General features: G+C 40.2%; 1 protein-coding gene across 1 annotated transcript in view; it reads left to right on the top strand.

The window, feature by feature from the left end:
- LOC115217001 (vam6/Vps39-like protein) overlaps positions 1-25366 on the top strand; it is a 132550-nt gene that overhangs the window by 9479 nt on the left and 97705 nt on the right. Inside the window, exons 2-13 of the mRNA XM_029786520.2 lie at positions 1363-1434; positions 2909-2973; positions 7845-7890; positions 9560-9654; positions 13445-13507; positions 15428-15466; positions 16831-16923; positions 17958-18141; positions 19671-19791; positions 23361-23478; positions 24144-24279; positions 25059-25201. Of these exons, the coding sequence (XP_029642380.1) occupies positions 1363-1434; positions 2909-2973; positions 7845-7890; positions 9560-9654; positions 13445-13507; positions 15428-15466; positions 16831-16923; positions 17958-18141; positions 19671-19791; positions 23361-23478; positions 24144-24279; positions 25059-25201 (1175 nt within the window). The remainder of the gene's footprint in view (positions 1-1362; positions 1435-2908; positions 2974-7844; positions 7891-9559; positions 9655-13444; positions 13508-15427; positions 15467-16830; positions 16924-17957; positions 18142-19670; positions 19792-23360; positions 23479-24143; positions 24280-25058; positions 25202-25366) is intronic.

Raw genomic sequence — 25366 nt, forward strand, 5'->3', positions numbered from 1 at the left:
TGTTGAGATGGCATTCACCTGGGAGGAGCTAAACTGGCTTCTATCGAGTTCATAGAAGTTTCAAAGGATGATCAGAGTCTGTGAAAACAGTTCCTCTTTATATTCGTAAGCCACCACAAACAACCCATAGCAGGTTGTCCTTGTGTTGTGCCTTCTCGCTGCAGGATGCCCACAGACACGATCCAACACCACCAGGAACCTGCCAGATTCCGGAACAGACATCACCGGGAATTCACCATTGCCCTCCAGTTAGCCAGGTTGCAGCTCTAGCACTACCGGTGTCGGACCAGTTCACCTTGGGTGGCCCTACCAGGGACTGAAGGTCCCTGATGGCATAGGTTTGACACTCAGTCATTTTACCTTCATGCCACGAGGAGGTCAAGAATTGGACTTTGAGGAAGGACACATCATCACCACTTTTTCTATCTCTTCCCAACTCCACCAGCATCACCCCAACCCACTTTTGTAGAATGTGCGTTGCCGTGTAGCCCCTTTATAGCAAAGAACCTGTTCTGTTCTAGCCCCTTCTCTCATACTTTAGCATCACATCTCCTAGCATAAAGTCAGCTCTCTTGGATTTTGTAGTCTTGTAAGCTGCACGGCAACCTTATTTGTACCGATAGCATGGAGGAAAGGCATTCAGTACATGCTGTCAGGTGGTTGGCATTAGGAAGGACATCCGGTCAAAGGAACCAAACCAAAGCAGGACACTGAGGCATGATGCAATCTTTGGACCCATTGGGTTCTATCAAATGATCTGGCCCATGCCAGCATAGAACATGTTGTTTAAATGATAATGAAGATGATGTGTGTGTGTGTGTGTACATAGTATGTAGTCTCCCCTGGCCCCTGTGCCGGTGGCATGTAAAAAGCAGCCACTACACTCATGGAGTGGTTGGTGTTAGGAAGGGCATCCAGCTGTAGAAACACTACCAGATCAGACTGGAGCCTGGTGCAGCCTCCCGGCTTCCCAAACCCCGGTCGAGCCGTCCAACCCATGCTCGCACGGAAAACGGACGTTAAACGATGATGATGATGTTTCTTTACATTTTTACTCTGCAAAAGCTGCAGTCCACGAGAGGTGCTGTGGTCATCTCGTCTCCTGTCAGTGAATCAGCCACTTGCTTCATACCTTTGAAGATGTTTGGAACAAGAGACTGTTTACTTAGATCTTTGGATAGCAGATTACAAAACATTGGTGTTGTAGCTCTGATGATAGATTTCAGAGATACATGAAAATATGTTGTGTTGATCCATTCCTCTTCTGTGAATATTTCTCAATGGATGTTTCTTTTTTTTATATTTATATTTATATCTTTTTATATTCTATAACCAGTTTCTTCCTTTCTTTTTATATTTCAGAGGATGTATTGTTGGTTGGAACGAAACAAGGACATCTTTTACAGTATAAAATCAGCAAAGACAAAGACCAAGGTATGACTTAATGGTGTCTGTTTACAATCTCCACTCTGTTGCCGCCTAAATGTTTTGTGTTCAGTTAAATGGTGCTAAGTCAAAACCTTTCAACGAGCGTGTTGAACTTCAGTTGGGGTGCACATTGTTTGCTCTACTTTTCATAATTCCTATGAACTATGGACATGCGCAGCTGTTGTGGGAGAGGGTCATTTGGTTGATATTATTTGTAGGTGATATGCGGCTACTTTGGCTCATCAGAAGATGATCCCTAGTATACACTGAATGGGTTGGCTGGTGGGTGTTGCAAGCCTGGGATGAGAATTAGTGCTGCAAAGACTGAGGCATTGGCCCTTTCAAGAAGGTCCACTCCTCAGTGCAATCGGCATGTTAGTGGGACATTACTGAGTGGAGAAGTTTAAGTATCTTGGGGCCATATTCATGAGTGATGGAAGCTTAAGTATCTTAGGGCCATATTCATGAGTGATGAAAATTTAAGTATCTTGGGGTCATGTTCATGAGTGATGGAAGTTTAAGTATCTTGGGGCCATATTCATGAGTGATGAAAGTTTATCTTGGGGCCATATTCATGAGTGATGGAAGTTTATCTTGGGGCCATATTCATGAGTGATGGAAGTTTAAGTATCTTGGGGCCTTATTCAGGAGGCTGAATTAGATGCTAGAATTGCAGATGCTGGTACAGTAATGGGTCATCTTCAACATTTGATCCTCAGAAGAGGAGAGGTTGGCAAAAGAGCTGAGCTTGAAACCTTCAATTCAGTTTTTTTTCTTTTGTTTTTTGTGTCTATCCTCACCTATGGTCATAAATGTTGGGTAATGACTGAAAGAGTAAAATTGCGAATGTAAGTGGCTGAAAGGGGGTTCCTCTGAAGGATTTCTGGAGTAACCCTAACCCTAACCTGGAGATCAGGGAGTGTCTCTCTCTCTCTCTCTCTCTCTCTCTCTCTCTCTCTCTCTCTCTCTCTCTCTCTCTCTCTCTCTCTCTCTCTCTCTCTCTCTCTCTCACCTCTACTGCTCTGCATCATGAGGTCACAGCTCCAGCCCTAAAAACTTGAAAAGGAAGCTGAGGGTGGAGGGGGATGTGTTGCCTTGTAGCAAATTTGTTGAAAGGTGGGGGAATGTTGGAAAAATGGCCAGTGTGGAAGGACCAATTCTGAGCGTGCATCTGTGAAAGATAAAAGGGAAATGGCTCTTGCCCTGTTGATCAGGCACTCGTGGCTTTTCTGGGTTTTTCCACGAGGACCTTAAAGCACCTCTCCTTTTGGGAGTTTTAATTTGTTTAATTTCTTAACTGTTATTTATATTGTTTACATGCAGAAAACCCATTGTATCGTCCAGTTTTTGTCTTTTAAGTTGTTGCATGTCATTTAATGTTGTTCTATGCGAGCCCTTGTGGCTAATAAAAGAATGAATTATTATTATTATTATTGTGTCTGGCTTTCACTAACAACATTGTCAATTTTGTTTTTGACAGAGAATAAATTCAGCATTCAGTTGGAAGGTTCTAACAAATCATTTGCCAAAAAACCAATCACTCAGGTAAGTGCTTTTCTGTTTATTTAATGAGATAATTATTATTAATTTTCAAAAGAATGTTTTTTGTTGCATTTTGGGAGGGTCATTATGCTAATAATAAATACACATACACCAGTTTTATTTCTCTTCCTTGTCAGTCAATCACTTATGTTTGTCAAAGTGCTTCCATCATCATCAGCTGTTGTCCATGCTGGCCTGGATTGGACGGTGTGACCAGAGCTTGCAAGTTGGGTGGGTAAGGGCTCCACTCTGATTTGGCATGGTTTCCACTGCTGGATGCCCTTCCTAATGCCAACCTCTTTACAGAGTGTGCTGCATGCTTTTATGTGGCACTGCATGGGCGCTTTTACGTGTTTATTATTGGCATAACAACTCACCCAAGATCTAGCAAAATCTGTTTCAATGTAGGAGTTCACATCAAGAATCTTGCTGACCAGATACAAACATGGAATAATTAGAAAATTAATTTTTAGTTTAGTATTAACCCTTTCAATGCCAACCCAGCTGAAACCACCTCTAGCTCTGTAGTACAAATATCTTGTTTCCATGAGTTTCGAATAAAAATCTTCCACCAAACCTTAGTCACAATTTATGTTCCTAACACTAGCTTTATGATAACTAAGTTATTTTACTAAATTCATCATCATCATCACCGTTTAATGTCCATTTTCCATGCTGGCATGGGTTGGACGGTTTCACTGGGGACTGGCAAGCCAGGAGACTGCGCCAGGCACCAATCTGATCTGACAATGTTTCTACAGCTGGATGCCCTTCCTAACACCAACCACTCTGAGAGTATAGTAGGTGCTTTTTACATGCCACTGGTACGGGAGCCAGTAGGCTGCACTGGCATCGACCATGTTCAGATGGTGCTGTTTATGTACCACTGGCGTGGGAAGCCAGTCAAACAGCAAACACAGAGCATCTCAAAGTAAATACGGTAAGGAAAGGGTTGAATCCTCAAAATCTCGTGGCAGGATGAAATTTCAAACAGAAATCTGTGGGATAGAACGAACCAAGCTGTCATCAGTCAAGAAATTCTGGAAAGGAAATGGGGCTGGATTGGAAGAGCTCCAGGTAGCATTTCAAGACAAATGTTGGACTGGCTACTAAATTCATCGTCATCGTTTAATGTCCATTTTCCATGCTGGCATGGGTTGGACAGTATGACTGGGGACTGGCAAGCCAGGAGGCCACACCAGGCTCCAATCTGATCTGACAATGCTTCTACACCTGGATGCCCTTCCTAACGCCAACCACTCTGAAAGGCCTGGTCTGGTGCCTCATAAAAAGAACTGGTGCTGGTGCCATGTAAAAAGATCCAGTACACTCTGTAAAGTGGTTGACATTAGGGAGGGCATCCAGGTATAGAAATCAAGCCAAAACCGAATAAGGAATCTTGTGTGGATCCCTGGCCTTGCCAGCTCCTGTCAAACCATCCAATCTGTGCCAACATGGTAAACAGATGTTAAATGATAATGAGTTGCTTGAGGGTGATTCTGTCTCTTAAACCTATCAATTTATATACGTATATAATAGAGTGAGTAATTCATTTTAGTACCACTAAATTGAACTTCTCTCCCCTGTGGACTCGGAAATAACTCCCCTAATATTAATATTAAATATATATATATAAAAATAATAATTATTTGAGGGAATATTATTCCTAACTTACAGGGAAAAATTCAATTTAGAAATACTAAATCAAATTTCACAAAATATAATATATATATGAAAATTAGAAAAAAACCACCTTTTATCAATTCAAAATGAACAATAAATTACACCATCTAGAAAATTACATATAATAGAAATATTAAAATAACAATAATATACCGATGATTAGGTAAATTGCAAAATATTATTGTTATTTTAATTTTAATATTTCTATTATATGTAATTTTCTAGATGGTATAATTTATTGTTCATTTTGAATTGATAAAAGGTGTTTTTTTCTAATTTATATATATATATATATATATAAAGTTAATCTAAACATGAAAACACAACGCAAGGACGTGGAACAAATATAGTATTATTGGACCCTCAGGAAGGAAGGGAAGAAGGAGGGTTTTATGTTTCAAGTGGAGCTCTTCGTCGGAAACATAGGAAAAAGAAAGATCCAGAGAAGGGAAGACGGAGGAAAAAAAATCGCCAATGGTACACACGAGGTCATATATATATATATACACACACACAAGAATATGCTTGTTACAAGTTACAGTCCAAATTCTAAAGTAAAAAAAACTAAATCACCAGTTTTTAACATAGATTTAATGAACCAAACTATTTTAGTGCGTAATTAAAAACATGTTTATATTGAGTCTGAAAGTCCCAAGGTTTCAGTTTACATCTGGTTCACTTTGTTGCTGAAATTACCAGATATTATGCAGGAGCTCTATTTTGGAGAGAGAAATCTTAGAAAAAGCTAAAAGAGGAAGGATCGGAGTGGCATACAACAGTGGCATCAAACACAATAGGCATTTTTTTTTATTTAGCATAAAAAGGAGAAGACAGCTGAGCTGAGGGAATTGTTGGGCATTGGAGATATCTCTTGGTGTTTAGTTGAAAGATGAAGTGTGTTAGTATGGCAATGTGATGTGAATGAATAGGAGCTGAAAAAAACTGTCATTTGCCGATAGGAAATTGTTCATGACAGAGGAAGACCTAAAGAGAAATGGGGAAGTTAGAATTCAGAACAATAGGTTTTATTAGAAAATTACTATTTTTAAGTCTCACAACGTGAGATATTCAGCAACAGTACTTTGTGGTAAAGATTGTTTGCCAACATAACATGGCAGTCCTGGTTTAGGATGAATGTTGCTGTAATTTAGCCCCAGGAGACATCGTCTGCAGCTGGCTATACGACACGATCTGTGTCCTTATATATTTCGAACGGGAATTTGGCCAGCACCACCTCTAGCCGAACAATTCTTCTGTGCAGATGAAGGGAAATAACCCAGAAATCGCGATACACAGATATTATTTTGTGCTGAGTGGGGGTGCTAGATTCCCTTGTTCGAAAATATAAAGACACAGATTGTGTTGTACAGCCAGCTGGAGACGATGTCTCCTGGGGCTAAATTCAGCAACATTAGTCATAAACCAGGACTGCCGTGTTATGTTGGCAAACAATCTTTACTACAATAGGTTTTATTGTTGGGACAGCTCAGGACTGAGACAACAGTTAACTTGTCTTGCAGTTAAAATGATAATGATCCTGATGATGATGATCATCATTATTGTTTTAACCCCGTCAGGCCTGGGTCCCTGTATCTAACTTTATCCTCCACCTGGGCTCTCGAGCAAATAAATAAATAGTTGTATATACAGCTGAAGAGTAACAATTGCAGGCAAACTGATGGGAAGAATCAGCAGCATCTTCTTTTCTTATGTCTGTTGCTCATTACTACTTTCTGAGAATCTGGTAGAGATGGCGTTTAACCCTTTCAATAGCAACCCGGCTGAAACCGGCTCTGGTTCTGAGTACAAATGTCTTGTTTTCATAAATTTTGAATTAAAATCTTCCACCCAACCTTAGTCACAATTTATGTTCCTAACACTAGCTGAATGATAACTAAGTTATTTTACTAAATTCTTTGTTATATTTAAAGTAATTGAAAGAAACACAGAGGATCTCAACAGAAATTTGGGAACAAAGGGGTTAAAAGTACTCATGCTGGTGCCATGTAGAAAGCACTAGTGATGGTGCCACATTAACCCTTTCGATAGCAACGCAGCTGAAACTGGTTCTGTAGTACAAATGTCTTGTTTTCACAAGTTTTTAATTAATATCTCCCACCGAATCTTAGTCACAATTTATGTTCCTAACACTAGCTTAATGATAATTAAGTTATTTTACTAAATTCTTTGTTATATTTAAAATCAATTGAAAGAAACACACAACATCTCAACAGAAATACAGTAACGAAAGGGTTAAGCTATTCCTGCTATAACAGGAACACAGCACAAGGGGTTTAACATCCCCATTTCCATGCTTTCATGGGTCAGACAGAATTCATTGAGGCAGATTTTCTATAGTTCAGTGCTCTTTCTATTATCAAACCTTGCCTGTTTCCAAGTAAGATAATATTTTCCCATTGCACAATGGTGACCCTTGTTTACAAGTATCACACTGTGTCAAGGCAAGGAAATGGTAACACAAACACTTACTCTCTTTTACTCTTTTACTTGTTTCAGTCATTTGACTGTGGCCATGCTGGAGCACCACCTTTAGTCGAGCAAATCTACCCCAGGACTTATTCTTTGTAAGCCTAGTACTTATTCTATCGGTCTCTTTTGCCGAACCACTAAGTTACAGGGACGTAAACACACCAGCATCGGTTGTCAAGCGATGTTGGGGGGGACAAACACACACACACACACACATATGTACGATGGGCTTCTTTCAGTTTCCGTCTACCAAATCCACTCACAAGGCTTTGGTCAGCCCGAGGCTATAGTAGAAGACACTTGCCCGAGGTGCCATGCAGTGGGACTGAACCTGGAACCATGTGGTTGGTAAGCAATCTACTTACCACACAGCCACTCCTACGCCTATGCACATGTTTATGATGATGATGATGATGATGATGGCGGCAGTGGCCTGTGTCATCCTCATTAGTTGAACAATCACAGAACTGATTAAAGCCAAAATATTGCTAACAAAAATCTCATTATTCTTCAGCATCAACAGAGTCATTAAATCTAAAAAAAAACCCAAAAAGACCTTTTGTTGTTCATTTCCATGTTTCTTTAGAATTTCACAAAACAAAGAATTTTCTCCATTTTGCAACTTGCTTTGATTAATTTTCTACAATAATTACTTTCCATAAAACTCAGTTGAATGAATTCTTTAAAACTACTCTTTGCAGCTGTCTGCAATTACAGATGAAGAATATATCCTGGTTAGTCTGTCCGGTTAGTATTTCTATGTTTTACTTGTTTCAGTTTCTGGACTGTGGCCATGCTGGGGCACCATACTTGAAGAGTTTTGTCAAACAAATTTATCCCATTACGTTTTTTTGTTTTTTTTTTCTTTGGTTTTAAGTTGGTACTTATACTATCAGTCTCTTTTGCTGAACTGCTAAGTTATGGACAAGCAAACAAATGGTGATGAGGGAACAAACAGAGAGAGAGAGAGAGTGACAGACAGAGAGGTAGAAAGATAACATTTTAAATGTTTAAAAAATGTTATCATTTAACGTCTGTTTTCCATGCTGGCATGGGTTGGATGGGTTGACTGAAAATTGGTAGGCCAGGGAGCTGCATCAGGTCCTGATCTGAATCGACAAAGTTTCTACGACTGGATGCCTTTCCTAATGCCAACCACTCCGAGAGTGTAGTGGGTGTTTTTTACATGCCACTGGCATGGGTGCCATGATTATGGTCTCACTTGGCTTGGCAGGACTGCTCCAGCATGGTATATCGCCAAAGGTCTTGGCCACCCGTCACTGTCTCCATGAAGCTCAACACTCGAATGGTGATTTTTTCGTGCCAGTCAGACGCCACTGACATCAGCATATTTTTATGATTAAATATTATTATTGTGTTAAAAAGTTCATTATTTACAATGGACGGATGTGTGTCCTCATCTTGTTTGTTCTTAGCACAACATTTCAGCTGATGTACTCTCCAGCCTTCATCAGGTGTCCTGGGGAAATTTCACACCCAACACTTTATTTGACTAATGGGGTACCCTGTTCTCATTCCTAATGTATGTTGCTGATGTCCCTACCTGGGATTGAATTTAGAATCCAAGGGTGAGCAGCCTGCACTTTTATCCACTATAGCAGAGTTTCCCAACTAGGGGTGCAAGCAGGGCTGGATTTATAGGGGGTCAAAGAGGGCAATTACCCCAGGCACCTTTATTCTTACATAAATTATTACTTTAAGGGGTGCGGGGCATAACAAAGGTTGGGAAGCACTGCACTATAGAATAGTACTCTTTACTCTTTTACTTGTTTCAGTCATTTGACTGTGGCCATGCTGGAGCACCGCTTTTAGTCGAACAAATCGAACCCAGGACTTATTCTTTGTAAGCCCAGTACTTATTCTATCGGTCTCTTTTGCTAAACCACTAAGTTACAGGGATGTAAACACAAGCATTGGTTGTCAAGCGATGTTGGGGGGAGCAAACACACACACACACACACACACACACACATACATATATACGACGGGCTTCTTTCAGTTTCTGTCTACCAAATCTACTCACAAGGCATTGGTCGGCCCGAGGCTATAGTAGAAGACACTTGCCCAAGGTGCCACACAGTGGGACTGAATCCGGAACCATGTGGTTTATAAGCAAGCTACTTACCACACAGCTACTCCTATGCCTATTATAAAAAAGTCGTTAAGATATTTTATATATTGTAGAAATATAAACAATTTATTGCCCATAAAGTTTAGCAACAAAATCTCCTGTGGGCCCCCAAGGGCGTTATGGACCCAGGTTGATAACCGCTGGAAAGTATGAACCCAATTTTATTCAACAACTCTTTTTATTTCTGTACATTTTTTTTTTTTAAATGTTGGTTTTCTAAAATTATTCACTAATTTTTGTATTTGTTTCTTATCCTCAACACAGATAACGTAATAAGTGTCCATGACTTATCTACATTCGGATTGTTAACTATAATGGGTCGAACCAAAGGAGCAACGTTATTTGCTGTTGATGTGAAGGTAAGAAAAAAAAAATTTTTTACCTGTCTGGGATGACTTATGTGTTAAAGTTATGATTTTTTTTTTCTGTGTTAACCTCATTTTTTTTCTAGAGATAAACGACTTTTTTAATATTTATATCAATTAAGGCAGCAAACTGGCTGAATTGTTATCGTACTGGGGAAATTGCTAAGTGGTATTTTGTCCATTTTTATGTCCTGAGTTCAAATGCAGCTGAGGTTGACTTTGCCTTTTATCCTTTCGGGGTTGATAAAATAAGCATGGATCTGACTCATACCCTGTTCTCTTCCCGGACATTTGTACATTACTGCATATGCTTTATACGCACTTTTGACAAGTTGTGGTCCACCTGAGCACTGTATACTATAATTTCATTATTATTATTTTAAAATAAGTACCAGGGAGGCCGAAGCCAGTGCCGCCTCGACTGGCTTCTGTGCCGGTGGCACGTAAAATGCACCAATCCGATCGTGGCCGATGCCAGCCTCACCTGGCACCAGTGCAGGTGGCACGTAAAAAGAACCCACTACACTCACGGAGTGGTTGGCGTTAGGAAGGGCATCCAGCTGTAGAAACATTGCCAGATAAGACCGGAGCCTGGTGCAGCCTTCTGGCTTCCCAGATCCCCGGTCGAACCGTCCAACCCATGCTAGCATGGAAAACGGACGTTAAACGATGATGATGATGAAGTACCAGTTGAGCACTGGTGTCGATGAAATTGACTTACCTCCTCCCTCAAAATTGCTGGCCTTGTGCCAAAATTTAAAACTAATATTTATATTTATTAAGGTGGCAAAATGGCAGAATCGTTAGCATCCTGGTTAAAATGCTTTGAGGCGTTTCGTCTGTTTTCACATTCTGAGTTCAAATTTTGCCGCTGTTGACTTTTACCTTTTGTCCTTTTGGGGGCTGATAAAATAAGTACCAGTTGAGAACTGGGGGCTGATGTAATCGACCACCCCCTCAAAAAAAATTGCTGGCCTTGTGTCAAAATTTGAAACCCATAATTTTAAATTTATTAAGGTGACTGATGAGCTGGCAGAATTGTTACTGTTTCAGGCAAAATGGTTTGTAGCATTTCTTGTCTCTGAGATCAAATGACATCATCATCATCATCATCTTCATTTACCATCCGCCTTCCATACTGGCATCTGTTGGATGGTTTGACAGGAGCCGGCCAGGCAGAGGCCTGCACTTGACTTCAGTGTCTGCTTTAGCAGGGATTTTACGGCTGGATCCCCTTCCTAACACCAACCTCCCATCAGGAACGATTTTGTCTTTCATCCTTTTGAAGATAACAAAATAAATAATAGTTTGGCCCTGGGGCTGGGGTAATTAATTTCCCCCCCTCCCCACAAAATTACTGACCTTGAAAGAAATATATTTACATATTTATGTAGCATAGATATATAAGTGTTTTAAAAAAAAAATGCTTCTTATCTAATCTTAGTTTATAATCCAAACATTTGTAATCTTAAGGTCTTTATACAAGGGTTATATACATATATATATATATATGTGTGTGTGTTTATATATATATATATATATATATATATACACACACACATATAAACACACAGACACACACATACATATAAAATCACTTTATACATAATAAGCAAATATCATCTTATATATATATATATATATATATGTGTGTGTGTGTGTTTACGTCCCCGTAACTTAGCGGTTCAGCAAAAGAAACCGATAGAATAAGTACTAGGCTTACAAAGAATAAGTCCTGGGGGTCGATTTGCTCGACTAAAGGTGGTGCTCCAGCATGGCCACAGTCAAATGACTGAAACAAGTAAAAGAGAAAAGAGAATACAAAAAAGATGTATGCACATGTATTTATGTATGTAAGGATACATGATGACACACCCCTTCACTGACTGACTCTCTCTCTCTCCCTCTCACAAACACACACACATACATGTGTACAAACATCATCATCATCGTTTAACGTCCGCTTTCCGTGCTAGCACGGGTTGGACGGAGATACATACAAAAGCACATGTATGTCTGTGTGTCTGAGAAAGAGGGGAAGAGAGAGAATACTGTAAAGAAGGAATGATATAAAACATGAAATGAAACGATTTTATAAATAGAATCTCATTAAAAACTATCTTTTTACGGAATATTTAAATATTTCTTTCAGTAATTTTATTGCAGTTGTCTGCAAACAGCAAATTAAAACTTGAAATGAAGGAAAATTTCGTTGTTGCCATGTCAATACCGGAAGTTGGCATTAAGAGACCTTTTTTAATGAAGTCAATCACATATAGAAAGCGATATTATTTATTTAAAAAAAAAAATTTGAATGTAGAGCCGACCATGTGCCCAAGGTCAAATTGTTCATGTATCACAAGTATAGAAGCAATTGGTGAAGCGATATTCGCATGAAAAGCAAATACACACCTCTCTCTCTCTCTCTCTATATATATATATATATATATATCACCATCATCATCGTTCAACATCTGCTTTTCATGCTGGCATGGGTTGGATGATTTGACTGAGGACTGGTGAACCAGATGGCTGCACCAGGCTCCAGTCTGATCAGGCAGAGTTTCTACAGCTGGATGCCCTTCCTAACACCAACCACTGCGCGAGTGTAGGGGGTGCTTTCATGTACCACCAGCATGAGGGCCAGTCAGAGACAGTACTGGCAATGGCCATGCTCAAATGGTGTCTTTTATGTGCCACCTGCACAAGAGCCAGTCCAGTGGCACTGGCAACAACCTCGCTCAAATATTGTTTTTCACGTGCCACCGGCACAAGTGCAAGTATGGCAATGCTGGTAGTGATCACGCTCGAATGGTACTTCACAAGAGCAAGTCAGTGCCTCTGGCAACGATCACACTCGGATGGTGCTCTTAGCGCTCCACTAGCATGGATGCCAGTCATGCGGTGCTGTCATCGAATCTGATTTCAATTTCACTTGCCTCAACAGGTCTTCACAAGCAGAGTTTAGTGTCCAATGAAAGAAAGGTACGCATAAGTGGGCTTGCCAGCTCTTCTTAAGCACGACATATTTCCAAAGGTCTCAGTCACTAGTCATTGCCTCAGTGAGGCCTAATGTTCAAAGGTCGTGTTTCACCACCTCATCCCAGGTCTTCCTGGATCTACCTCTTCCTCAGGTTCCCTCAACTGCTAGGGTGTGGCACTTTTTCACACAGCTAGCCTCATCCATTCTCACCACATGACCATACCAGCGCAGTCGGTTCTCTTGCACACTACATATGATGCTTCTTAGGTCCAACCTTTCTCTCAAGGCACTTACACTCTGTCGAGTATGTACACTGACATTACACATCCATTGGATCATACTGGCTTCATTCCTTGTGAGCTTACACATATCCTCAGCAGTCACGGCCCATGTTTCACTGCCATGTAGCATGGGAGTTCGTACACATGCATCATACAATCTACCTTTTACTCTGAGCGAGAGGCCCTTTGTCACCAGTAGAGGTAGAAGCTCCCTGAACTTTGCCCAGGCTATTCTTATTCTAGCAGCTACACTTTCAGTGCACCCAACCCCCAAGGTGTGTTTTGCTGTAGAGGAGGTATATGACAGAAATGGGTGTCTTGCTGTAGAGGAGCTACACGGCTACTCCAGTTGGAAAAGAGAGAGAGAGAGTGCTTAATAATCTCTGCAATGTAGACATCTTGTGTATGGAAATTTCAAGTGGCACTAGTAAGTTGGTGTTATCAATTGAAGCGAAAAATATATTTTTTTATTTTTGTTAATAATTTCTAAATTTTAATTTTCATTTTATATTTTATCCAGAATCCTGAATCAAACAAAAAACAACACTTAAGATTATGTGTGGCTGTCAAGAAAAAAATCCAGGTAATAATTTGCACCTTGTTCCTTCTTTTTATTGTTTCTTTCACTGATTTCAGCCATTGGACTATGGCCATGCTGGAGCACCGCCTATAGTCGAGCAAATCGACCCCAAGACTTATTCTTTGTAAGCCTAGTACTTATTCTATCGGTCTCTTTTGCCGAACCGCTAAGTTACAGGGACGTAAACACACCACCATCGGTTGTCAAGCGATGTTGCGGGGAAAAACACAGACAAATCAACATACACACACACACATATATATATACATATATACAACGGGCTTCTTTCAGTTTCTGTCTACCAAATCCACTCACAAGGCTTTGGTCGGCTCGAGGCTATAGTAGAAGACACTTGCCTAAGGTGCCACATAGTGGGACTGAACCCGGAACCATGTGGTTCGTAAGCAAGCTACTTACCACACAGCCACTCCAGTATTATTTTGGTTTGATAATTATTCTTTGACCCAACACCGTGCTTTTTACCATGCAGTGTTGTGTCAAACACACACATACACACATGCTTACGCATGTGTGAGCGCACAAACACACACGCAAAATATGTATGGATAGTTTGGGAAACTTTGTAACCACACATCCACATCCTGTGTTCAGGTCAAAAATTTTTTGCTTGCAAATTTTTGAGGGCTTTCTTAACCCTTTATTATTTAAACCAGCCATATCAGGTAGTAGTGGTCTACCTGCTCCATGTTGAAAACCAGCCAGATCTAGCTGCTCACATCTACCCTACAATGTCATTCTAAAAATATACAATCACACCATTGAAATCTCAAAGCTACAAGATAATTCATGATTAATTCAAAACAATGTGAATAAAAGAATTAACTTTGACAAAGTAATCTGTATGCTGAAGGATTAAGCTTTAAATATATTTTAATTAGTATGTTGTTGACTTTTCAACAATGAAGGACCAGATGTGGTGATTTGCTGTCAAGCTTAGTAAAACCACTGCCTTCCACACATACAGGCTGCTCCTTTCAGGTGCCTGTGCCATTTAAAAAGCACCTGCGCTGCTGCCACATTAACGCATCCATGATGGTGACATGTAAAAAGCACCCAACAACCTCTGTTAAGTGGTTGGCGTTAAGAAGGGCATCCGGCTGTAGGAACTATGCCACAACACACAGCTTGAGTCCGGACAGCTCCCTGCTGTCCAGCACTGTGTCAAACCATCCAACTCCAACCAGCACGGAGAGTGGATGTTAAATGATGATGATGATGATGATATTTAAGGTCAGTTTCTTAATAAGATCCTTGTTTGCGTCAGTGCAATTCAAAGGGTTCTTTTAAACATTCTCTTTCAATCTTGTCTGTATTTGGCATTAAGAAGCCATGTAAACCATAGCAATGCAGACATCAGAGTACAATGCAATTCATCATCATCATCATCGTTTAACGTCCGCTTTCCATGCTAGCATGGGTTGGACGATTTGACTGAGGACTGGTGAACCAGATGGCTGCACCAGGCTTCAGTCTTGATCTGGCAGAGTATCTACGGCTGGATGCCCTTCCTAATGCCAACCACTCCGAGAGTGTAGTGGGTGCTTTTTACGTGCCTCCAGCACGGGGACCAGTCAGGCGGCACTGGCAATGACCTCGCTCGAATCTTTTTACACATGCCACCGGCACAGGTGCCAGTAAGGTGAGGCTGGTAACAATCACGCTCGAGTGGTGCCCTTTTATGTGCCACTGGCACGGAAGCCGGTTAGCCTGGGCCTTTTGGATCCTATCAGACTATCCAACCCATCAGAGCATGAAACATGGATGTTAGATGGTGGTGGTGGTGGTGGTTGTTGCTGTTATTTATTTTTTTTACCAGCAAATGCTTTTGTACTTTTCTTTTTAATTTCCCAGTTTTCAAAATCATTCATAATATCTATGTAATGTTGAAATTATCTTTTTCAGTTGTATTACTGGCGAAATCGTGAATTTAAGGAAATGCAGGTAAGTCCACTATTTTATTTTCTTATTTTTTTACATGTTTCAGTCATTTTTGACCATGGCCATGCTGGAGCACCACCTTAAAGGGTTTTTTAGACAAAGAAATTAACCCCAGGACTTATTCTTTGTAAACCTAGTTTTGACCCTTGGACTTATTATTTGTGAGCCTAGTATTTATTCTATCGGTTTCTTTTGCCGAACTGCTAAACTAAAGGGACATAAACACACCAACATTGGTTGTCAAGCGATGGTGTGGAGACAAACACAGACACAAAGGCACACAGACATTTATATATATATATATATATATATATATATATATTTATATATATATATGTGATGGGTTGTTTCCGTCTAGCAAATCCACTCACAAGACTTTGGTCAGTCTGAGGCTATAGTAGAAGACACTTGCACGAGGTGCCTTGCAGTGGGATTGAACCTGGAACCATGTGATTGGGAAGTAAGCTTCTTGCCACACAGCCACGCCTGCACCTAAATATTCCCTTCATCATCATTGTTACCATTTTGATCATCATTCCAGGCTGCTGCCAAAGACACAAATATTTCCCATGATCCTGTCTCTTTCCACATTTGTTCACATCAATAAAGATCTGCATCTTTGCCTTATCTCTTTCTTATCATTTTCTTTTTCTTTATAACTGCCCAATATTTATTAATCATTATTATTATTATTATCATTTACCGTTGGTTTTTTCCATGCTAGCATGGATCAAAGGGAATCTGTTGAGGGAGATCTTCTATGGTCCGATACCCTTCCTGTCGTCAACCCTCACTTGTTTCCAAGCAAGGTAATATTTCCCATATGTCCTACATGGAAAACCGGAATGAGCAACCTCGCTTGTATGACGGTGATGCTCATTTACAGCTCTCACATGATGTCCAGACACACACAGCATCATCATCAGCATCATCATTGTTTTAACATTAACTTTCCCATATTTATCCACTTTTCCATGTTTGTCCCCTTTTATGCCCACAAGGCTTTGGTTGGCCCAAGGCTCTCGTAAAAGACACTTGCCCAAGGTGCTGCACTGTGGAACTGAACCCAAGACTACCTGGTTGGGAAGCATGCTTCTCAATCAGCCATGCCTCACCTATTTTAAGGACTTACCTTTCTGAAACACTCCATCAATCTCCAGGGATTATGGATTTCTTGATCCTGATGTCTTTTACACTTCTTCACTGTCAGTATTCCCCAATCAGTGCCACCATTAAAATCTTCTTCTTCTTCCCCCCCCCCCCCTTGCTTCTGTGAATTTGGACAGAAAAAGGTGCATTTTATTACCATCAACAAATAGACTAATTATTTAATTATATAATAATATTGAATAATTTTTCCTTTCCAGCCTGATTTATCGCTTTACGACACCCCACGAGCCATGAGTTGGTGTAACGATTCCATATTCGTAGGATTCAAACGAGAATATTTTGTGATAAAAGTAAGTTAACGAGTTTCAATATTTAATGTTCATTCATTTCTTGCTCTTGTTTGCTTCTTACTTTGTGTAAGAGGGACATTTGTGCAAGAGGGACATTTGTGCAAGAGGGACATTTGTGCAAGAGGGACATTTGTACAAGAGGGACATTTGTACAAGAGGGACATTTGTGCAAGAGGGACATTTGTGCAAGAGGGACATTTGTGCAAGAGGGACATTTGTACAAGAGGGACATTTGTGCAAGAGGGACATTTGTACAAGAGGGACATTTGTACAAGAGGGACATTTGTGCAAGAGGGACATTTGTGCAAGAGGGACATTTGTGCAAGAGGGACATTTGTACAAGAGGGACATTTGTACAAGAGGGACATTTGTGCAAGAGGGACATTTGTGCAAGAGGGACATTTGTGCAAGAGGGACATTTGTACAAGAGGGACATTTGTGCAAGAGGGACATTTGTGCAAGAGGGACATTTGTATAAGAGGGACATTTGTATAAGAGGGACATTTGTGCAAGAGGGACATTTGTGTAAGAGGGACATTTGTACAAGAGGGACATTTGTGCAAGAGGGACATTTGTGCAAGAGGGACATTTGTGCAAGAGGGACATTTGTATAAGAGGGACATTTGTATAAGAGGGACATTTGTGCAAGAGGGACATTTGTGTAAGAGGGACATTTGTACAAGAGGGACATTTGTGCAAGAGGGACATTTGTGCAAGAGGGACATTTGTGCAAGAGGGACATTTGTGCAAGAGGGACATTTGTATAAGAGGGACATTTGTATAAGAGGGACATTTGTGCAAGAGGGACATTTGTGCAAGAGGGACATTTGTGCAAGAGGGACATTGTACAACAAAGAAATACAGAATATTGCTTGGTAGTTTCGTTTTCAAAAATGATGCATTTTCTCATGCTGAGAAATCACTATTTACTAGAGAAACATTCTTTTCTACTCTCGGCACAAAGCCTGAAAAACTAGAGAAATATTGAGGCTAATCTATTGTTTCAAAAATATCTTTTTGTTTTTCCTTCTTAGGTAAATGATGGAAACTTAAAAGAACTGTTCTCTTTAGGAGGTAAGAGAAGTGAACCTCTTGTTGCTAAATTGTCTGATAATCAAATTACTCTAGGAAGAAATGAAATGTCCATCTTTATTGACGAAGAAGGTTCCCCAAGTCAGAAATATCCTCTTCAGTGGACAGACATCCCCATCGCTCTTGGTAAGTTGTTTTATCTTTTATCTTTTATCTTTTACTTGTTTCAGTTATTGGACTGTGGCCATGCTGGAGTTACTGCCCTGAAGGGTTTTTAGTGAAACAAATTGACCTGGGGCTTGTTTTTTTTTCGCATCTAATACTTACTCCATCAGCCTCTTTTGCCAAACTGCTATGGTATGGGGGATGTAAACAAACAAACACCAGTTGTCAAACAATAGGGGGAACAAACACAAACATAAGGACGCGTGCTCACACACATGCACACACACACACACACACCACCACCACCACCACCATCATCATCATCATCATCATCACTATCATTTAACAATCCGTTTTCCATGCTCGCATGGATTGGACAGCTTGACAGGAACTAGCAAGGTTCCATAGTTTGTACCAGGTTCCATAGTTCTGTTTTTGGCTTGGTTTCCACAACTGGACGCCCTTCCTAATTATTTTAACCCTTTAACCATTCAGGTTACTGACAAATATATCATCATCATCATCATCATCGTTTAACGTCCGCTTTCCATGCTGGCATAGGTTGGACGGTTTGACTAAGGACTGGCAAGCCAGAAGGCTGCACCAGGCTCCAGTCTGATTTGGCAAGGTTTCTATTGCTGGATGCCTTTCCTAACACCAACCACTCCGAGAGTGTAGTGTGTACTTTTTATGTGCCACCGGCACGGAAGCCAGTCAAGGTGGTGCTGGCATCGACCATGTTCGGATGGTGCTTTTTACGTGCCACCGGCACAGGGATCACAACTACAATTTCCATCGATTTTTAATGTTGATGTACTTAACTCAATAGGTCTCCTCAAGCACAGGATTGAAACGGTGTTTCTTTACTTGCCACCTGCACAGGAGTCAGTCCAGTGGCACTGGACCAGATATGTGGACCAGGTATGGCCAGTTTAAATGCTAAAGGCTCAAAGAACATAATTTTGCATTGATTATTTAAAAAATTTATTTCACGTGAATATTCAGCAGCATCATTGCAACACAAACCAAACTCTAGCTGTTCCAATAGCTTGGCTTTTTACTTGGAGATATAACTTGGTGAAATGATGAGCCAACAAAGATGCATTCATGTGGTTGCCCAGCCTGCTAAGAATAGCAGCCAAATTCCCTCACACATAATGTGTATCTGCAGGCATTACTATCAATAAACTATTGTGAATTGTTTATTGTGAAGCATGGAACAAACTGCCGGCATCAGTTGTTAGTTGTCGGAGCACTGCATCCTTCAAAACTTCCATGCTTCCTGAGATTTGCCAACATTACACCAGATTTTCCCCCCTCCATACACACGCAAGCATCTATCTGACTCATACACTGTCCACTTTCCAGACATTTGTACATTACTGCATATGCTTTATATGCACTTTTTGACAAGTTATGGTGCACCTGAGCACTGTATACAATAATTTCATTATTATTATTATTATTATTATATTGTTTTCATATTGTTGCTATAACATTTATTTATTGTTGATCTATTATATTATATATTATATATTATATGTTTATAGTGCACGACCCTCCTTACATTATTGCTGTCCTTCCAAAATATGTTGAAGTCCGAACTATTCAACCTCGTTTGATGATCCAAAGCATTGAGCTTCCTAAACCGTTATACATTTGTGTTGGCAGGTAAGTGTCCTTTACGCGAAAGTCTCTCACTAATTTCGTCTCTATTCTACTATTTATTTATTGCTTTAGTCTTTCTCGAAACAGAATTTATTCTTGTCTTCAATAATTATGTCTTACATCATCATCATCATCATCATCATCGTTTAACATCCGCTTTCCATGCTGGCATGGGTTGGACGAATGACTGAGGCTGGCGAACCAGGAGGCTGCACCAGGTTCCAGTCTTGATCTGGGAGAGTTTCTACAGCTGGATACCCTTCCTAACACCAACCACTCCGAGAGTGTAGTGGGTGCTTTTTACGTGCCACCAGCATGGGGCCAGTCAGGCGGCACTGGCAACAACCTCACTCGAATCTTTTACACATGCCACTGGCACAGGTGCCAGTAAGGCAATGCTGGTAACAATCACACTCGAATGGTGTCTTTTATGTACCACCGGCACGGGGGCTAGATAGCTGCTCTGGCAACGATCACACATGGATGGGGCTTTTAATACCCTACTAGCATGGGGCTCAAGTGCCAGTAAGGTGACGCTGGTAACGATCACGCTTGAATGGTGCCTTTTAAATGTCACTGGCACGGAAGCCGGTTAGCCGCTCTGTCAATGATCACACTCGTATGGTGCTCTTTGCAGCCTGCTAGCACGGATGCCAGTTGTCGAATTTCTATTAAGATGGCTCAGTAAACAACATATCTCTGCATAAAGCCATGATGTGTACTTCCTGTTTTATGCACAATTCCATTCTCTACACAAACCCAACAAAACCCTCCCCAATTCGACTCCCTCCTCCCAAATACCTCACCTCCAAATAAACACAGCAAATACGTAAACTCCTCTGGTCACATCAGTAAAACATAGAAACTGGTTCTAATCGTGTTTTGGCTACCATTCTCAAAGACTTCTCTCTAAGCTGGTGCCCTATTCTCACCAAACTCTTTAGCCTTTCATTTTCTCTCTTTTTGGAACTTAATCTAATCTATGGAAAATCTCGTTAAAAAACCTCATTTAGCAACCACGTGGATTTGCATGTTACATTGCATAAATATACTTGACTCTGTCCTCTGTCAACCAAATGGTTATGAACGAAATTTGGTAGATGGAAACCCATCAATAAAACCATTCCTGTTCTTGGGTGATAGACTTACCTGTCACTCAGGCACCTGAAGACACTACGGGCCTTCAGGTGCTTCTTGTGAGTTCCACTCTGTTTTAAGTATCCAGGCCCGGTCTGAGGCTCACTTCTTTTCTCCTCTCACGAAGCCATTAAATAAGACAAAAGCAAAAAGAAGAGCAGTTACCTTTGGCTCTGCCAACTGCCTTCTTCTGCCTTCATCTCAGCATCTTCAGGAGATGGACACAGGTGAACTCTAATCTACATGGCTTTTGTAGAGTTAATGTATTTGATGGCATAAAGGATGCCTGGGTATATTAAAGACACACCCCAATTTCAGCAGTACATTCAGGAGAAAAAATTCTTTAGCGCATTAAAGCAGGTAATATGGCCCAGTGGTTAGAGTGTTGGGCTCACACTCATGCGGTAGTGAGTTCAATTCCTGGACTGGGCTGTGTGTTGTGTTCTTGAGCAAGACACTTTATTTCATGTTGCTCCAGTTCACTCAACTGTAGAGATGAGTTGCGACTCCACTGGTGTCAAGTTGTATCGGCCCCTTTGCATTTCCCTTGGATAACATCAGTGGCATGGAGACAGAAGGCTGATATGCATGGGTGACTGCTGGTCTTCCATAAGTAACCTTGCTTGGACTTGTGCCTTAGAGGGGAACTTTGTTTGGTGCAATCTCATGGTCATTTGTGACAAAAGGGGGTCTTTACCCTTTTTGGCCAAACTTCACATATAGGACTTGGAGTGAGTTTTTTGGAGAAGATCTTTTTTGGAAAATCTTATATGATATATACTAGCATCTTGTATGGTATGTACCAGAATCTCATATGATATGTTCTGGCAACTTCCTCTTATACATCACGTACCAATGGTTTCTTCCTGGAGAAATTCTGCAAAGACATGTTGCATTGAACATAGACAAATGTTTGTGTAAATATGTTGCAGAGCACAAATGAGATGAGAGAAAAAACTTTATAACAGGAATCAAATGTATTTGTGTGCTGGTATGGACGTGTGATGCATAGGAAGGCCTGGCACTTTGGTAAAGAAATGTTCAGTCATTCAAATGGAAGGAATTTATGAAAGAGGAAAACATGGGAAATAGTGAAGGCTGATCTCATAAGCTACTTCCTGGGTCATATAGATCCATAGGGGGCTGGGGTGTTTTTTTTTTTTTTTTGCTTTCTGTGCTATATTATTTACCCCTGGATGAGATGTCAATCCACTGTTTTGAATTAATCATGGCTTATCTCATAGCTTTGAGATTTCCATGATGTAATTTACTCTTTTACTTGTTTCAGTCATTTGACTGTGGCCATGCTGGAGCACCGCCTTTAGTTGAGCAAATCGACCCCAGGACTTATTTTTTATAAGCCTATCAGTCTTTTTTGCCAAACTGCTAAGTTACGGGGACCAGCATCGGTTGTCAAGCGATGTTGGGGGTACAAACACAGACACACAAACATATACACACACATACATATATACAACAAGCTTCTTTCAGTTTCCTTCTACTAAATCCACTCACAAAGCTTTGGTTGGCCTGAGACTATAGTAGAAGACACTTGCCCAAGGTGCCACGCAGTGGGACTGAACCCGGAACCATGTGGTTGGTAAGCAGGGATACTTACCACATAGCCACTCCTATGCCTAATTGTTTATTCTTAGAACGACATTGAAGGATAGATGCAAGAAGCCTGATCTGGCCAGTTTAAACATAAAACAAGCAGAATATTTGGGCTGGACAGTTTAAATGCTAAAGACTTAAACATGAGAAGGAAACTTTAAAAATGAATTCTCAATTTCTTAAAATAATCTTCTCTTTTTTTTTATAAATCATTAATGAACACCGCTAGGTGTTTGTTTTCTTTCTTCAACTAAGGTGCCGGAGTGGCTGTGTGGTAAGTAGCTTGCTTACCAACTACATGGTTCCGGGTTCAGTCCCACTGCGTGGCATCTTGGGCAAGTGTCTTCTGCTATAGCCCCGGGCCAACCAATGCCTTGTGAGTGGATTTGGTAGACGGAAACTGAAAGAAGCCTGTCGTATATATGTATATATATATATGCGTGTGTGTGTTTGTGTGTCTGTGTGTGTCCCCTAGCATTGCTTGACAACCGATGCTGGTGTGTTTATGTCCCCGTCACTTAGCGGTTAAGCAAAAAGAGACCGATAGAATAAGTACTAGGTTTACAAAGAATAAGTCCTGGGGTCGATTTGCTGACTAAAGGCGGTGCTCCAGCTTGGCCACAGTCAAATGACTGAAACAAGTAAAAGAGTAAAGAGTAAGAGAAAAACATTAATTCATTAAGCATTAAACGAACACTTGATTTATTGACTATTAATTTGAGAGTGTATACATTCTTGGAGTCAGTGAAAAAGCTGCAAGAGCGAAGGGAATTCCTTTTAGGAGTCTGTTCACATTTGCTGTTTGTTGTTGTTTATTTCAGTGGACTTGTGTATGTAGCTTCTAACAATCATTGTTGGAGATTAACAAAATCCCCTATTTCTGAACAAGTGAATGACTTGGTGAAGATCAAAGAATTTGAGTTAGCTTTACGTCTTGTGGTAAGTATTCTAGAACAAGATGGTTTACCATCTCTCTCTCCTCCTCCACCATCATCATCATTGTTTTAATGTTCACTTTTCCATGCTCTCATGGGTCAGAGAGAATTTGTTGAGGTAGATTTTTTTTATGGCTGGATGCCCTTACTGTCACCAACCCTCACCTGTTTCCAAGTGAAGTAATATTCCTCCCTCGCAGGCCAGACATGTTTTCACAGAAGATTGGAAAATAAACACCCTTCCTTATACGATGATGATGCTCATTTACAACCATCATGTGATGGTAACGACCTCGCTCGAATGTTTTCTCATGTGCCACCAGCACAAGTGCCAGTAAGGTGACGCAGGTAACGATCATGCTCAAATGGTGTTTCATATATTCTTGCATCAATAAATGCATAGATTTGTAAGTTTACATATTTACTTAGTGACTTATTCATGCTAAGAAGGTCAGAGGAAGGCTGAAACATGTCGAGAGTTATCTCTGACTTTTCATGGCAAATGATAAAATAATATTAGCTATTGACAAATTATTTCTTTCTCACTTCACAGGTATTTTTAGGTAACTATTTTAATGCTTTATACACAAAAATATGTTAGCACTACACACACAAATATTTTTTTATTACTAAGAAAATGTTTTAACGATAATAACATTAATTCTTTAGGCAGAGAATATGGAGTCAGAATGTGAAGCAGAGAAGAAGAAACGTTTACAAAAAATCCAGAACAGACAAGCTTTTCATTTATTTTGCCAGCACCAGTTTGATGCATCAATGAAATTGTTCATGGAATTGGACACTGGTTTGTATTAATTAATATTTGCTTACGAGGGGGTGAGGCTGAAAAGTACCTGGCTTTGGGTAAAAGAAAATACAGGTAAATCAGTTAATTATGATTTTATGCAACATATTCCCCTCTCAGGTTCACGCACTTATTGCAGTGGTCCTTCTGTTTTTCTAAGCCCTGTAAAAGAACTTGGCCTCCAACCAAGCCTTTTGCAATTCCCTTAAAGCCAGGAACTTTTCAATATGCCCTCGTATATGTTGCAGTATAATTTATTAGTTTGTTTGAGCTTTCACCACATTTGATATTTTTCTTGTATGGTTTAGAATGATTTTTGTAGTGTGACACATGTGACTCATCGTGCAATGTTGTTCACAGTCTACTGCTTGAATGGTGCTTTTTATGTGCCACTGGCACAGGGTGCCAGTCAGACAGCACTGGCATTGACCCATGCTTGAATGGTGCTTATTACATGCTGAAAGCACAGGTGCCAGTCAGGCGGCACTGGCATCGACCACAACTACAATTTCCATTTTGATTTCGATCTTGATTTGATTTTAATTTTAATTTGATTTTCTTCCCTCTTATGATTATTGAAATAAGTACTGGACAATACACAGGGGTTGATGTAACCAACTAAAACCCTTAGAGATACTTTAAGCAATATCTTATTACACTGTTGTTTTATTTTTATAATCTGTGTTGTATTAATAAAATTTTCTCATGGTTTATTGTTGTTGTTGTTGTCTGATAAACTTGTGATTGACCTCCATATTTATCAATTTGTTATTTAAAAGATCCATCGCATGTGATTGGTCTCTACCCTAATCTGCTGCCTTCCTGCTACCATAAAGATCTCACCTACCCAGATACCGTGCCTGAGTTAGATGGTGGTGACCTCGAAAATGCCTTATTGGCACTTATCGATTACCTTAACGAGGTATGTGTGTATAGACAAAATTTTCTGTACATTGTCTACTTTTCCTAAATACAACCTGTTTGAATTAAATCTGCAAAATATTTCCAAACATTGCAATACACAGTATACCACTCTAAATGAATTTAGTAATTTACCTGTGTTGTATGTTATTTAGTTTTATTTGCA

Source organism: Octopus sinensis, linkage group LG11 (genome assembly GCF_006345805.1).
Source record: "Octopus sinensis linkage group LG11, ASM634580v1, whole genome shotgun sequence".
Lineage (NCBI taxonomy): Eukaryota > Metazoa > Mollusca > Cephalopoda > Octopoda > Octopodidae > Octopus > Octopus sinensis.